The sequence below is a fragment of the Myxine glutinosa genome, chromosome 2, assembly GCF_964187855.1.
Source record: "Myxine glutinosa chromosome 2, kmMyxGlut1.1, whole genome shotgun sequence".
Lineage (NCBI taxonomy): Eukaryota > Metazoa > Chordata > Myxini > Myxiniformes > Myxinidae > Myxine > Myxine glutinosa.
Window position 1 is genome coordinate 35,499,346 of NC_136262.1, and position 17,233 is coordinate 35,516,578.

The 17,233-nt window shown below is 43.3% G+C and overlaps 1 protein-coding gene and 1 long non-coding RNA gene across 2 annotated transcripts in view; one reads left to right on the forward strand and one right to left on the reverse strand.

The window, feature by feature from the left end:
* The window catches only part of DST (dystonin), a 390,037-nt gene that overhangs the window by 153,284 nt on the left and 219,520 nt on the right, over window positions 1-17,233 (reverse strand). The window contains exons 53-58 of the mRNA XM_078772579.1: window positions 16,997-17,062; window positions 16,517-16,752; window positions 12,005-12,134; window positions 11,614-11,813; window positions 10,961-11,483; window positions 9,283-10,766 (exon numbers count right to left, since the gene is read on the reverse strand). Of these exons, the coding sequence (XP_078628705.1) occupies window positions 9,283-10,766; window positions 10,961-11,483; window positions 11,614-11,813; window positions 12,005-12,134; window positions 16,517-16,752; window positions 16,997-17,062 (2,639 nt within the window). The remainder of the gene's footprint in view (window positions 1-9,282; window positions 10,767-10,960; window positions 11,484-11,613; window positions 11,814-12,004; window positions 12,135-16,516; window positions 16,753-16,996; window positions 17,063-17,233) is intronic.
* Window positions 1,629-7,001, forward strand: LOC144891019 (uncharacterized). The gene is made up of 3 exons (XR_013622654.1): window positions 1,629-1,756; window positions 2,273-2,367; window positions 6,896-7,001. It is a non-coding gene; the product is annotated as an uncharacterized LOC144891019 (long non-coding RNA).

Genomic DNA, 17,233 nt, shown 5'->3' on the forward strand with positions numbered 1-17,233 from the left:
ATACGAAAATAAAGACAGAAGCAGCAGGAGACACAGTGCAAATATTAACTTATACAAGCTTACTTATACCCAGGACAATACAGACAGAACGAACTCACTCACACGAATAGGGAATTGCAGATTGGATTGGCTGGAGGGCGAGGAAGGTGGGACCACAAGGCTGGAAGGTTTGGCAGGGCGGCACAGCAAGCAGATCCTCTCCGGGCTGGAAGCGAGCAAGGCGGCGGTAGGCACATGTATTCTCGTTGCACGCGGCAGGGGCTGGTTGTCGCTGCACGCCTCGGGCTCCCTCGGTCATCTGCTCCCTCAGTCGTCTGAGGTGGGGGCGTCGCGCCGCGGGTTATATAGCCACGCCCTACCAAGCCATGACCACACCTTATCAAGCCGTGCCCACCGAGTCCTGGTTGGGCGCAAGGGCTTCCTGGCTCCACCTCCTGAAGACGATGGGCCGGCCACGCCCTTCTTCCCCGAGTTGACCGTGTGCGTAATGGAGTCTTGGGGTGAAGAAAACCGCCCAAAGCAGTAGTGGCGAACGCCACAGAAAACCGCCCAAAGCAGTTGTGGCGAACGCCGCAGAAAACCGCACAAAGCAGTAGTGGTGAACGCCGCCGTACTGGCGCTTTGAAGAGGCCATGGGGGTGTCGGAGGGATCTATCTTATTTCAATTCGGTGCAATGCAGGGTCAACTAGTGGGAAACAGAGCCTTAAACTACATAGAATAAGAAATAACTATTTAGAAGGGTATATGGTGGCCTACGTGCTTGCGATGGATTAACTAAGGGGACGACCTTTGACCTTTACACTTAACGGAGGTATTTACAAGGATCATTACACTATTTACAGAGGGTGATATTTACAACAAAGGATTCTCAAATCCGCAACAATATATATATCAGTCATTATGCGACTCCATACCATCAGTGGTGAACCGCCTTTAAGGTATCCCATCCAGCTCTCGCTGCACCTTAATGGGAGCGATAAGCACCGCCTGCCACACAGCACATTACCTCTGGTATCCACTCATTATATGGAGTCACCTGGATGCGGTTGGGAGCAACCAATCAGAATCTTTAATTTCAGTGCGGCGTGCACTAATTAGTGCACGCCGTGACGTCACTGCCACGTAAGTACGCCTTGCCTACCAAGCTCCGGAGGAGTCATCTAGCAGTGCATCATAATTTAGATCTTAGTTCAGATACTGTCACAAGTGTATACAAAACCCACAGTTACGACCTGGTTTTGCCCTTGTTGGGGCTTCATCAGGGCAACACAGAGAGTCTTGCATACACTTGTGAATCTGAAAACCTTTCGGTTATAAACCAGTCATTATGCGACTCCATACGATCAGTATCAGCCAGCAACAACAACTTGCACACACACACATATACATGCTCACAAAGTCATGTATACACGCACACACGAAGGTGGATACTTGAGACCTGGCAGGGCTCTGTTCCGCGTGTTCTGAAACCCACATATGGAGATAACAACCAACGACACACACATGAATGGATGCTTCTCCTTTCACCAGGAGATGCCATGTCATGCTGCAATCCATATCCCGGACACATGATATACGTCCAAAGCAACCCGGTGGACTTTGTACTTGGGGTTTCTGCACATGCGCTGAGTAACCTGCGGCGGATTACAACCGAAAGTCACGTATTGGAGAGATGTGATCAAATTTCCCAGCCTGAACTATCAGCCTGGCAGCCATGTTCTGGATATTGCAAGGGTTTCAGAGAAGAGGCTAAAAGTGAGTTGTTGTAATTCAATTTGTATCTGAACAGACAGCAACGTTTAACTCGATGATTCCAATTTACTTCCATATCAGAAGAAGGTAATGAATGAAGGTATGAGAAGTTTAGCCTTTGGATACTCAGTTTATGCAAGGGTAGTTTTTATCATACAAGTTCTAAGTGTCATAATGGAGATGCCAATCATGGACAAATGGACATACTGACAAGACAAACAGCTCAAGGTTGATGTGGACTTTATATTCTTGAAAATCAAAAAGTATGGGGAAGCCTAAAAATATTTCACCAATCTATTGTATAATTTTTGCCATGGCAACCAAAAGCAACAGACGACACTCCTGTCAGGCCAAAATGACCTGAAATCACAACAATTCTGATATCGGATCCTCTCCCCCAATAAACATATACGCTTGTCCCATTGATGTAGTCATGCCAGTCACCTGTTTAGAAATCTTTGTACTGCTCCACAGCCATTTCAGGACGTGTACTTTAATGCCGCCTATATGTTGTTCCAGTGGTCAAAAAACATGAAAATCACAAGGTGGAAAGTCAGGACTGCATGGGAGATGATAGAGAATTTTCCAAGCCTTCTACATGATGGAGTACCCAGGTACTTTATATTTTTGCATAAAATGTCGAGGCTCATGGAAGAACTAGAACGCAGAACGGACCAGGACATAACAGAACAAAGGGAAGAGTAGAAAGAGGAGGTGACACCAAAAGCAGGGATGAGGGACAAAATAGAGGGAGAATTGAAGAAATAAAGGATGTGGGGAAGAATGAGTAGGAGAGCACGAACAGGGTGAACAAAATGAATAGAGAAAACAAACTCTCAGGAAGAAAAAAATGTTTGGTGGAAGTCGTATGGTACCCCACCTTGAGCTCATCTTTATATTATTATTTTTGGCTGTACAATATCGAGGCTCATGGAAGAGCAATAAGACCTCATAGAAAAGCATTTCAAGTGAGAATGAATGATGGCTTCCACACTTTCAACATTATATATCGAATTTTCCTGCCATTTCACATCTAATAATCTGGAGAATTCCCCAAAATTATTTCAATGTTTGCTTGAGGATGTTTGACATCACTGACCACCTCCTGGCCATTTTAAACTAACTGCACTATATAAACATAATACATGAAAGCCATGCCTCATCAAATTGTACAGTCGACTGTGAATTTCAGTTCCTTTGATGTTCTTCACAAGGAACCTAATGAAACAACTCTGTCCCACATCACGTGACTACGATGGCCACCATGTTGCTTCAACCCAGAATGTTCTTGCCAGCGCTGACGTCACATCCTGTATAACTTTCTCAGGATAGACATTACGATTGTGCAAAGTTTCTGCATTGAACCATTATTGCTGAATGCGTCTCCATAAAAAGTCCACGCTAAAAACGAACCGCCGGCGTATCGCTCCCGACAACATATGCGAAACGTTATGAGCTCGTCACTTCCTATGCACACCCACCACCTGCTTCTTGTCCGACACTGGAGGTAATTCCCCTTGTGGTTATGTGTACCCTTCCACGCATGTCATCCCAGCCTTGAGGCCTCGGCCTAGGCATCAGCATGCTGAATCATAGCGTTCCGAGCTTTCTGTTTTCACAAGAGGAAGAATAATTTGATACATTTGAACAAAATGTTATGAAACATGCACATTACACTTCAAAATGATACATTAAAGGGATACATTGAAAAAAAAAAAATTGAAGGGCTCATTCACAACTTGAAATGACTGGGTATATTACAAAACGAGTGAAATCATCCACATCTTTTAGCGTTGTAAGCTGATAGTGCACCATACATACAATTGGTTTCAAAGGATAGCGAAACAAGACGAGGCCCATGGAGTCTCACCGACACAATACAAACAGCTTACAGGAAATCATCACATTGGCACATTACTATCATTTGTCTGGTAGTTGTTGCGCATGAAAAGAAGACAGAAACGAATGCATTAGTTATGAGGCTCCTTTTACAAACACCCCATTGTTGGCACGCATAGAGGTAGCAATTTATTACTGCGTTTTCACGACCCACTCAGATCCTCAGGACCCCTTTTGGCCAGCCCTACCCGGCCTCGGAGCCGTTACCCTCGTGATCAAGACGCTCACTTTCCGCTGATAACAATCAGCCAGAACTCTGGGGCTCCTTGGAGACACAACCTGCGCCGGTGCACTTTGGCCCTTTCTTAACCATGTGCAGCTGCATCAACCCGAAACATGGCCCGAGGCAGGCCCTTTACAAGCACTCCACGGGGTCAATGCGACAAAATGAGGCAAATACCATGAACGACCGTTTTTTTTAATGCCTTCTTTATCCGCCAACAATGGTCAGACAATGGGACCTTGGTGGAGATGAAAAGCGGTGCCTCCATTGGTGTAATGACATTGGTTGGGTTGGTTGAGAAAAAAAGCGAAGACGTATTGCATTTCATGTAAAACGTGAGCGCAAAATATCCGAAGCGTATTTCAATTCACTTTTGCTTATTGATACGTCGCGGAATCGATTCCCTGGCGTTTACAGACAAGCAACCCAAACATAACCAAACCTATGGATTACATCGCTAGTGAGAACCCAAACCTAAAGTATTTCTTGTTGTAAAACAAAAGAAACATTTACAACAATGAAAGCCACAAATAAAGCAAAGTTTGGAAGGACAATGAGCTAAGTCCGGAATAAGGGGAAAACATGCCATGTTGTATTGTCATAGTACTCCTTAAATACTCTTTTGTTTGGTTAAAGATTCGGAATATGGATTACAGGAAAAAAACCAGCTTTGTCCTCTCATTCCTGACAAGGCTCGAGGATTTTCGGACACCGGCTGTTTAATTCACGTGATTTCATGGAGTCTGCGGGGGAAGAGACGGAATCATCTCCAGCCACAAATTCACGGCCCACGAACACAGGAGCAAAAGACAAAGACCATCTGCCAACCTCAGCCCATCAGGCAGCTCTATCCCTTGCACATGGCCCCAGCTGTCGCCTTACTACAGTGCGATTTGTCTTTCCCGAGGCGTGCCATGGAAACCGTCGGTTGCCATGTCTCGTTGGTGACTCGATGATACCACGGCCTTTTTTACACTGCCCTGGCTTGGCTGCGATGACCATGTTTATAGTGCAGGCAAGCAAAAGGCCTGCTGCACCTACAATCCTACATGCACGAGCCGCAACCTTCAAGTGTGCTGACATTGCTGTTATTGTTTTAGTAAAGCTTTATCCTTAACTCATCTTAAAATTTTACATGATAGCCAACGTGAATTTGGAGGCAGTGGTTATTTACTTTGAGCACTCTCTTGTTCACATCATACCTTGAACATCCAGATTACTGCAGATGAGAGACTAGCCGTATTACAACCCTCTGAATGACACATTTCTTTTCCAGGATGGCATTTTGTGGTCAGATTATTGTCCCTCAGGATTTACAACCCCAATAAGACCCCTCAAAAGCATTTAAGCCCTTGGATATGCCTGTTAATGTTCCCATCTGACCTCCTGGCTTATGACTCATGCAGTGAATGCAGGTGCCAATGCATAATCCATATACACTAATGTCCTTGTCATTCATGTTGCACTGCATGTGATTGTACATGTATAAGCTCCTCCACAAGCCTTAGAACAGTGCATGAGATAAAAATTAAAACTTGCCGTCAAAACTGTGACATGCTAAACCATGACATGCTAAACCGTGGCATGCTAAACTATGACATGCTAAACTGTGTCATGTTAAACCGTGACAAGTTAAACCATCACATACCAAACTGTGACATGCTAAACAGTGACATACTAAACCATGACATGCTAAACTGTGACATGCATTACATACTAAACTGTGACATGCATTACATACTAAACTGTGACATGATAAACAGTGATATATAACAGTGACATGCTAAACCATAACATGATAAACAGTGACATGCTAAACCAATACATACTAAACCATGACATGATAAACAGTGATATGTAACCATGACATGCTAAACCATGACCTGATAAACTGTGGCATACTAAACCGTGACATGTTAAAGCATTACATACTAAACCATGACATGCTAAACTGTGGCATACTAAACTGTGACATGATAAACAGTGATATGTAACCGTGACATGCTAAACCATGACATGCTAAACCGTGACATGATAAACGGTGGCAAACTAAATCCTGACATGTTAAAGCATTACATACTAAACCATGACATGCTAAACCGTGACATGATAAACGGTGGCATACTAAACCGTGACATGTTAAAGCATTACATACTAAAACATGACATGCTAAACTGTAGCATACTAAACCGTGACATGCCAAACCATGCATTACATACTAAACCATGACATGCTAAGCTGTGACATGCTAAACCATGACATGCTAAACCGTGACATGCTAAACCATGAAATGCTAAACCATGAAATGCTAAACCACGAAATGCGAAACCATGAAATGCTAAACCACGAAATGCTAAACCACGACATGCTAAACCATGAAATGCTAAACCATGACATGCTAAACCATGACATGCTAAACCATGAAATGCTAAACCATGACATGCTAAACCATGAAATGCAAAACCATGACATGCTAAACCATGACATGCTAAACCATGAAATGCTAAACCATGACATGCTAAACCATGAAATGCAAAACCATGACATGCTAAACCATGACATGCTAAACCATGAAATGCTAAACCATGACATGCTAAACCATGAAATGCTAAACCATGAAATGCTAAACCATGGCATGCTAAACCATGACATGCTAAACCATGACGCAATTATATTACTGTACTGGGAATCTATATACATACTGTTCTTCATCGCCCCCTTCTGGCAAAACTCATTTGTTTTATCTCTTCTTGCTCTTTTCCTGCTGATGATGTTACTTTGCTGAATTTCGCATTAAACCTTGTTCGCATGTTATCATGAGATATGCCTACTTGCAATTCGTGCTATGTTGAGATAATTGGTGCATCATAATTGTGCAAAGCTGGAAGGAGACCTAGGGGGAGGTTGTTTGGCCCATCACATCTGTACCATATCCATATTTCCATTATCTTAATTCTGTTAATCTACTTGTCGTCTATTTACGAATGCAATTCTCATCGTCACCTATTTTTTCTTTACAGGAGCGAGGCTCACGGAAGAGTAATGCAGAACTGACAGAGCAAAAAAACATTGAGGGAATTAATGAACAGGAAAAGAGAAGGGAGAGGGGGAGAAACATTGGAACTCGTAAGTATGCTGGTTGGATTAGGAAAGGTTGAGACGCTCTGGCCGATTGTTATCAGTAATATGGTGAGACTGTGAGATTTTCCAGGATTGAAGGGAAATTGAACTTTTATGAAACCAAATATCCACATCACTTTATAATGAAAAACATGTCCCTTAACTCTCCAGAAACTTGGTCAGAGTACTATCACACAATGCCACACTCTTTTTAAAAAGGGGATGTAGGATTATTAATGTCCACCACCTAAGTGCACATGGAACAGCCGGCTTTTCATCCCCATGTGAATCACAGCATGATAAAAATTTTTTGTTTGGTTCAACTTCGTACAGGGAACAATTTCATGCCCGCACGGCTCATACGAGAAAAAATATATATATATATTATATAGCCCGCACGGCTCATAGCCCGCACCGCATGCCTGCACCGCACGCTCATAGCTCATAGCCCGCACGGCTCATACGAGAGTGGGACACTAAATTAGCTAGTATACAGCCCATCAGCTTACAAACAAAATGAGCTCCTTTTACAACAACCCGGCCTTCCATACATGTCTCCCATCGAGGTACTAACCAAGATTGACTCCACTTTGCTTGCAAGATCTGGAAGGATTGGACATATTAAAACATCGATGCTTGGTAATTTATTCATATTAGCAAAGAATCCGTCATTTCGGACAGGATAATCCCACAGTCTATGGCGTATTTTAGGACACTGTATAACTTATTACACCAAGCATTGCTAAATGATACACATTAACGTAGAGAAAGTTGGGGTCGTCACCTCACAGTGAACCCCAGGAGTGAGAATTGTTCCACCACGTAAAAGCATCCCATGCACACCTCAAATAGAACCATCAGCTTTCAATTCATTCTGTCTAGCGGTCCACGTCAAATAAACACACAAACAGACACACTACATGGCCAAAAGTATGGGGACATCCGAACATCACATCCGTATGTGCTATCGAACGTCTCATTCCAAAATCATGGGCATTAATATGGGTTGGTCCCCCCCCCCCCCCCTCCTATGCTGCTATATCAGCCTCCACTCTTCTGGAAAGGCTGTCCACTAGATGTTGGAACATTGCTGCGGGGAGTTGCTTCCATTCAGCCACAAAAGCATTAGTGAGGCCGGGCATTGATGTTGGGAGATTAGGCCTGGCTTGCAGTCGGTGTAACAATTCATCCCAAAAGTGTTTGATGGGGTTGAGGTCAGGGCTCTGTGCAGGCCAGTCAAGTTCTTCCACACCGATCTCAATAAACCATTTCTGTATGGACCTCGCTTTGTGCAAAGGGGGTATTGTCATGCTGAAACAGGAAAGGGCCTTTCCCAAACTGTTGCCACAAAGTTGGAAGCACACAATCATCTAGAATGTCATTGTATGCTATAGCATTAAAATTTCCCTTCACTAGAACTAAGTGGCCTAGCCTGAACCATGAAAAACAGCCCCAGACCATTATTCCTCCTCCACCAAACTTTACAGTTGGCACTATGCATTTGGGCAGTTAGCGTTCTCCTGGCATCCACCAAACCCAGATTCGTCCATCGGACTGCCAGATGGTGAAGCGTGATTCATCACTCCAGAGAACGCGTTTCCACTGCTCCAGAGTGTAATGGCGGCGAGCTTTACACCACTCCAGCCGACGCTTGGCATTGCGCATGGTGATCTTATGCTTGTGTGCGGCTGCTCCGCCATGGAAACCCATTTCATGAAGCTCCCGACGAACAGTTGTTGTGCTGACATTGCTTCCAGAGGCAGTTTGGAACTCAGTCATGAGTGTTGTAACCGAGGACAGACGATTTTTAGGCGCTATGTGCTTCAGCACTCGGCGGTCCCGTTCTGTGAGCTTGTGTAGACTACCATTTCGTGGCTGAGCTGTTGTTGCTCCTAGACGTTTCCACTTCACAATAACTGCACTTGCAGTTGACCGGGGCAGGTCTAGCAGGGCAGAAATTTGACGAACTGACTTGTTGGAAAGGTGAAATCATATGACGGTGCCACGTTGAAAGTCACTGAACTCTTCAGTATGGCCCATTCCACAGCCAATGTTTGTCTATGGAGATTGCATGGCTGTGTGCTTGATTTTATATACTTGTCAGCAATGTGTGGGGCTGAAACAGCCGAATCCACTAATTAGAAGGGGTGTCAGCATACTTTTGTTCATGTAGTGTGTTTCACATTGTCATTGTGGAGTATTATGTAAACAGAAACCTTAAATCATATAATTAGCTTTTGGCATGATTCACACATGAAAATATAACATAACACATAGGAAAACACACCTTGAACTGCTCCAGCTGTTGGTTGATGACCTCGATTTCTGTCCCAACAGCATCTTGAGATGAACTCTCCTTTTCAGCATCATTTAGCAATCTCGACACCTCATCCACCTTCCTGTGGAACTCCCCCACTCTGTTCAGTGTTGTCTGGGTTTCTTCTCGTGCACAAGATATCCGTTCAAAGAGTCGGGAATGCCTGCGTCGTACCATTTCTACCTCACGTTCCATGCCTATGGCCTCTGAGCCCGTAACTGGTAAGGCTGAGCGCAACTGCTCAAAGTCCTTGCTTGCTTCATCTGCTCGTGCCCCGAGGTCTTCAGCTTTGTGTATCAGCTCATTCAGTGCCTCCAGCCGCAATTTCAGCTCAGGCAGACCACGGCCCAAAGGCCCCATTGCGTCCAATTCTTCTCCAAGATCTGCCTGCTCTGTTAATAGCTGTCTCATCAAGCAACGTGCCCGATCCAAACCCTGTATCTGGGACTCCAGTACTGAGCAAGCCTTTTGTGCAGTAATGTGAGCCTCTAAGACTGCATTTGCAAGACTACGTGCTTGCTCTACCAAGCGAGATCCACCTGTTGAATCCCCAGACTCCTCTGCAAGTTGTTTAGCATTTACCTGCAATACACCAGCCTCTTTCTCCAAAACGTGTAGTTCAGCACGACAGGCCCTCATCTTTTCCAAATCTTTATCTTCAAGGAAGGATGCAAATTCATGTGAGCGATGCTTTCCAAGGCTCTGAGTCGTCTTTCTCAGCTTTTCCTCAATAGTCACAGTCTTGCTCTCAAATTCCTTGAGCTTCTCATAGATTCTTTCCAGTTTCTTAACACGAGTTTGGGATTGCGACTCCACATTTCTGACTTTGCGAGACAAGATAGTTTTCATTTCAGTCACTGATTCAACACCTACTTCACAACTTTTACACAAATCATCAGCTGCTAAATTCAGTTGTTCAAGCAGTTCTTCTGTTTGATTTGCCTTGTACTGGATGGCTCGAGTACCTTTTAGTTGGATTTTCAGTTGTTCCTTCTTTAATGTTGCTACACATTCCTGGCTCAATTCAACTTCAAGTTCCTTGACATAGTTGGATATTAATTCTGTCATCTCCTTCAGCTTCTCTGACTTCTTCAAACAATGATTCAAAACTTTCCTCCTTGAGCTCACCTTCTCCGATACCTCCTCCCACTGACTCTTCAGGTCCTCCATCTGCCTTACAATTGCCTGCTCTTCTGGCCTTTGTTGCAGGCTTCTCAGCAAAGCTGTTCCCTCAGCTATTGTGGCCTGGAATTCATCCTCCCGACCCTTGAGATGATCTTGGATCTGTTCTTGCTTCTCAAGCTCCTGCATAAGAATGTCATGGTCAGTTGAAATTGGAGGTAGCTTCTTTTGGTCTTCTCGGCAGGCCTTGAGCCAGCCCTTCAGCTGCATCATTGAGTGGGAAAACTGGCAGGAAGATGTAAGGGTCATCTGTAGCTCCTCCACATGCTTTGCTTCAGCCATAAAACACAATGAACAGTGCAGAAGAGAAGAAAGAGAGAAAAGTGTTACTTAAAGATGAGCAAACTATTAAAAATGTCTTTTTAATTTTTAACAAAGAAGTGGGGTATTTTTGTGTATAAACATAAAATTAGGAGAAAACAACCAGACACATTTTCAACTTATCACCTACTGCTAGAAGTTTTACCTGCCCTTTCTTGCAGTTGCTGCCAAGGTTTCTGTGTAACCTCAAACCTCCTGTGCACCTCCTGCTGCAGATACTGCTCTTGCAGCAGCACTGATAGACGTTTGCATAATTGCTCAGCATCAACCAATTGTACAGCCATTGCTGTCACACCATCCAGCACTTCTTGTGCCTCTGCAAGTCGCTGGCTCACTGCCTCAGCCTGGGCTGCACCTCCTGCTCCAGACACCTGCTCGAGCCTCTTTGCTAGATTGTGTGTTTCATCTGAGATATTTTCCAAGCTAGAGGAAAACGTTTGACTCGTGTTCAGCACCTCATCAATGTGATCAGCACGTTCCGTGAGTTTTTGAGACAAGTCATGCCATGCTGCAGTTACGTCCGAAAGTTGGTCTTCAATGGGAGTGGAAAAATTATTGTTGTCATTGTGTTTTTGATCTACTGGCGATCCACCATTGGAGATTTCATGAGCAATGCGTGTTAGCTGCTCGACTTGTGTCTTCCGTGTCTGAAACTCCTTTTGCAGGAACTGTTGAAAAGTCAAAGAGCATTAGAGACAATTTTCAGGTTAAAAAAAAAACTTTAATTGATTATTAGAATGAGCAGAAATGGCAAGATGACAATCCGAGTGATCATAGATTCCACTGTCTGAAGCCTACCTGCACTTGCTGCTTTTGACTGGACAGCATGTTAGGGTCCAGGGCTAACGGTCCCAGGACACCGATCATGAGTTTCTTTTCTGCCAGCCACTGACCGAGTTGCATGTGCACACTCTGGAATGTGACATGAAGATCACGCGACTCCTCGAGCCTGCGTTGACGCTCTGCTGTACCAGCGATCACATTCCTCCACCTTGACTCTGAATAAAATGTGCATAACATGAGCATTAGTTGCTGTGATGCACACAGAGTTAAAAATGTAGTAATTCAAAAGAAACTCCATCAGTTGTTCAAACAGCTTGGGCAAGTGGATTGTGCTGAAGAAAAATTCACAGAAAGCAAAATTAATTGCACAACAGAGGAACTAAAATTAAAGAACATAAATCCTGACCAATGTCATGCCGACGATTGTTGAGTATGTCAATCTCTGGAGCGTCAGGTGAAGCCTCCAACCAATTCTTCAATTGTTCAATGAGGAGTTCCACTCGTGGTGTTGATTTTTCTAGCTCAAGTGCAAACTTCTGCACAGAGAGCAAGAAAGAGATGACTGTATGCTGTTGATGTTGTTGTTATGTATGAATAACACAAATTAACAAATACATTTCACATAGATGGAAGGAAGGTGAATATAACAAAAGGCAAGACAGAGAAAAAAAAGGCAAGACAAAAAGAAAGAAAGAATGGAAGTAAATAAAAATTGAATACTATCAGCAGACTAATTCAAATAGGATAATAATAAAATAAACAAGAATGCCTTCGAGGGAGATGTCGTTATGATTCACTTCTAAGAAATCATGGTTGTTTTGTGATTTGATGTATGACAACACCATTTTTAGAAGTGAACTAACTTTACATGCATGTTCCCAATATGAAGAGATACCAAATTTCTTCCATTCTTTTCATTCTCGTATTACGACTTGCAGTGGGGAATTCCCCACAAGGACGGGGAGATGACAGCTAAATTAGGGTGTATATACTAATATTTGTCACTGGTGTCTGGGGTGGTTTGTCTGGTGACTCTGCAGTCATCTGATTTACTCTGGATTCGGACTTTGACTTTATATCTTGGGGTAGTGTCAGGTGTTCCTTGGTCACAGCTGTGGTTAATCTGAATATCGATCACCTGACCTGTCAAAGTCTTGAGGTCTTTGTGCACACTAACTCTTTCGATGTGCTTTCTGCATGAGCATTGTGATCAATGCATCTGTGTGTTTGCCTGTTTGTCAGAACAATAACTCGACAACAAGAGCACATAGAATCCCCAAGTTTGGCACAGAGCTTGATATTGTAAACACACACAATTATCCAATACTCTTGCTGAGTAATTATGGCCATGTCCTGAGTAAATATAGTCCTGTACTAAATTTCATATTATACTGTTGTACATACCTGAGTCCGAGCGGCCACCGCTCGGGTCATTCATTTGGGTGATCGGGTGCACGGTACTTATCAGTGTGCCTCTCGACTGGCTCCAACTTTCTACCTGAGCATGGTAAACAAGGCAAACAGGCCAGTAATCTGCTTGGAGTGCTCGGATAAATTTGTTGGCGTGACTAGTTCGTCGTGATTCTGATCAGATAACTAGGATGAGTCAGGCGACTACAACAATATGTTTCCCTGTGAGTTCAAAGTTTAGTTTAACTCATCAGATACATTCACAATATGAAGCTCTATCCCAAATTACAAGATTCTAGTTGGCCTCGTCCAGTTATTCTGCTGACAAATAGAGAGACAAACACACAGTTGGAATCAACACAATATTCACGCACATGGCCATAAGTAATAATATCATAATCTATATGATAATACACTTTTTGGTCTGTCCATCCATCTGTGTGTCATGCTCCTTTCCACCTATTGGTTGGACAGCTGGCCTGACTCCACCAACAAATGTAACATTACAAAATCATACAGCCACCATGTTGGTGCTATGCAAAGCCAAATACATCTTCAGAGCTGTGGTATTCATAATCGTCATACCCTTCCTAAAAGTTTTCTTTCAGTATAAAACCACCAAAGCGACGATTAAAAGGATCATAAAATATCGAAAGGTTGGAGTCGATAGACGTCGCGTGCCTGGAGAAAACCTTTCAGCTGCTGGTTGTGACTTCACTTACTGTGGACCTTACTGTGACCAAGACCACAATGACCACTCCAACAGAACTACAGAGTTCCTTGGCTGAGATGGGAGAACCTGCTTGAAGGACACCAGTCTCTGCAGCACTTCACAAATCTAGGCGTTATGGGAGAGTGGTTAGACAGAAGCCACTCCTGAGAAAAAGGGCAGATGACAGCATGCCTGGAGCTTTCAAAAAGGCACATGAAAGCATGAAGCAAAAGATTCTGTGGTCTCATGAGACCAAAATTGAACTCTAGCTTCAATGCATGAATGCAAGGATCTACCTCTGGCAGAAACCGAGCACAACTCATCACCCAACTAACACCATCCTACCATGAAGCATGGTGGTGTAGCATCATGCTATGGGAATGCTTTTCAGCAGTAGGGACAAGGAGACTTGTAAGGACAGAGTGAACAATGAATGGAGCCAAATACAGGCAAATCCTTGAGGAGAACCTGCTTCAGAGTAGAAAAGCCCTTATATTGCGGTGAAGATTTACATTCCAACAGGTGAAGATTTACATGACCCAATCATACAGCCAAAGCAACACTGGAATGACTTCAGAACAAGAAAGTGGAAGTCCTTGAGTGGCCTATCCAAAGCCCAGACTTGAATTCCATTGAGAATTTGCGGAAACACTTGAAGATTGCTGTTTACGACACTCCCCAATTAACTTGACAGAGCTTGAGCAAATCTTCAAGGAAGAATGGGAGAAACTCCCCAAATCCAGATGTCCAAAACTGACACAAACATACCCAAGAAGACTCGAAGCTGTAAACACTGCCAAAGGCGCTTCTACGAAGTATTGACTCAGGGGGTTAAAGGTCCACAGACATGGAATCTCACTCAAAATGCATTTGATGTCATCCAAATGAGTCTTTTTATGGTGAATTCAAATATGGCATTGATTTTTTGTTATATTCACTCTGAAACATTAAAAATGAAAGAAAACCGAACCACTTGGGGACGCCCCTAAAAATTCTGCCCCATACCTCAAAGCCCATGACGTAATCCATGTGACGTTACCTCCAGAACACAGCTTGCTCGCAAGCATGCTCCACATGCATTTGCTTGATACAAATCAAACACTTATTTTAACTCCAATTTACATTCTGTTTCCACTTTTAGTGAGAAGTACGGGTCTGTGAAACCACTCATAAACTTTATTTGGTGCAAATCGGATAAGTTTTAGCCGAGTTACCTCAGACTGTGAGTTGTTAATTATTTAATTCACCCATAGTTGAATATGTGCAGGCTACTCCACGGAGCGACCTTGCGGGCTTATCAACGAGGCGAGGCGTGACACACATGTGTCTCAGCATACCTCAGATCAAGATCAAGCAAATCAAAAGTAGAGTACGTACAAATTACACGGAACGGATCGCAGGCCGAAGCTTAGCGAATCGAGATGGCATGGACTTCGTCCTGGAGATGACGTCACCGGTCACGTGACCTGCGGTTCGCTGAACTCCACTTTTTTGAGGGGCTGGGCATAGCGAGTTGTGAAAAACACTACAAATGTTCAAAATATTTGTCTAATTATCCCATTGTTGATTTTTAAAAAGAAACGGGTGATTTCTTCACTAGGAAGGTCAAGTTAATATATAAATAACCAGAAACTTTTGAATTACATGGGACCTTTAAATACTTATGTAAATTAGATATTTCTGTATTTCATTTTAAATTATTTGATAAGAATTTCTAAAAAAAGAATTTCATTTTGACATTAGTGGAATTCATAAGTGGAACGGCAATAATTGATGTTCCACCTTTGGTTTACCTTGATCCGTTGTATTATGTGTCGGTCATGGCCAAAAATCTCGATTTAATCAATTTTAAATTCAGGCTGTAATACAACAAAATGTGAAAAAAGTCAAGGGGTGTGAAAACTTTCTGAAGGCACTGTATACGCATATAGGCTGTGGGCATGTTTTTTCTTCAAACCCAGGCTATGTTTCTATTTTCAGGACAGATTGAGGCAGCGATCTGTTGCCTACACACTGCCCAAAGAACTACATGGCATGCTATTCGCTATTATTTCCGAATATTTTCTCTTAAACAACTCGACCTAGGACCATAAGCCCCATGCCATTATAAAGGTCTTTGTTCAACGGGTTCTGCGAATCTCACAAGATTGTGAAAGAAAACATCCATCATTATTTATTTTTAACAATGTGTACATATGCATCAGGAAGAAGATAATTGGTTCAGGGTTGTTTAATGGCACAATGAAGCTGCTCATGGTCATTTGAGAGTTGCAATTTCACAGGGTTTTTGCATATCTCGCGGCATTGTGAGTTGGACAGGTGACCGTGGTGGGCCATGACATGTTGGAGCCATGATGTTGCTGTTGCAATCGCTGTTTGTGTGAAGTCGGTGATAGCATGATTGGGGAAGGGAAATAACTAAATATGCCACAGTTTTGATGAGGTAATGAAAAAATATGTAATGATCGATGTGGAATGCCCTCTTGCTTATATGAGTGAGAGAAGGGGGGAGGGGAGGACAAATAGTTGGGGGAGGGAGGACTGGGGAGGGGGGTTAGCAGAGTTTGGACAGACTTGAGAGGCTGATGTTGAGGCCCTGAGGTAGGGAGGGGGTTGAGGACTTGGGTGGGGAGGTGTGTTGAGGAGTTGTGACGGGCGGTGGGGTGGGGGGGGGGGGGGGGGGGCGGGTTGAAGGCTTGGAGTGGGGAAGGGATTGAAGCCTTAGGGTTGGAAGGGGGGGCAATCTCTTATTTCATAAGTGGAACGGCAATAATTGATGTTCCACCTTTGGTTTACCTTGATCCGTTCGCTATTGGCTTTTGCAATGGCAACCTCCGCAGAGGAATCTCCCCAAAGAGCCATTTCCGCCTCATGTTGGTGTAGCCATTCGAGCACGGCCTGTGATTCCTCAAGCAGCCAAAATGTTTTCTGTAAAACCATAGAGAGGTACTCCTGGCACTCCAGCAAGTTGTTCCCAAGCAGGTCATAACGCTTCTTGACTGACTCCACACCTTCAGAAATGGCTTGAGCATCTGAGTAAAATGCGAATGAAGTCAATATGGAGCATCTAAAGGTGATTCTTGATACAATTTCTTCAGGAAGATTGGTTGTTTAATCAGCGGGTTAGAATGAAAGAATCCACTGGTTTAGCAACGATGATAAATTGGATTAAAACTCACATTTATAAGAAAATCAAGACAACAGTATAATGGATGAGCAATTCAGTGGCTTGCTACGCTAGTGTGATGTAAGGATTTTATCAGTATGAGAATGTACCTTGACTCAACAGATGACCATTGGACATTTTATCTGTAGCTTCTGCATTTGCTTCATGTTGTGCAACTTGAGAGAAAAATGGACAGAGAATACACAATCAAAACACAACCACCAAGGATAAGCTAGATGGTATTCATAGGATAAGCTTACTTACCCCACAAACACAGTTTTAGAAATTTATAATTGCATCTATCCACACTTAAGAGATAAATGTGTACAAATTATATTTTGAAAAGT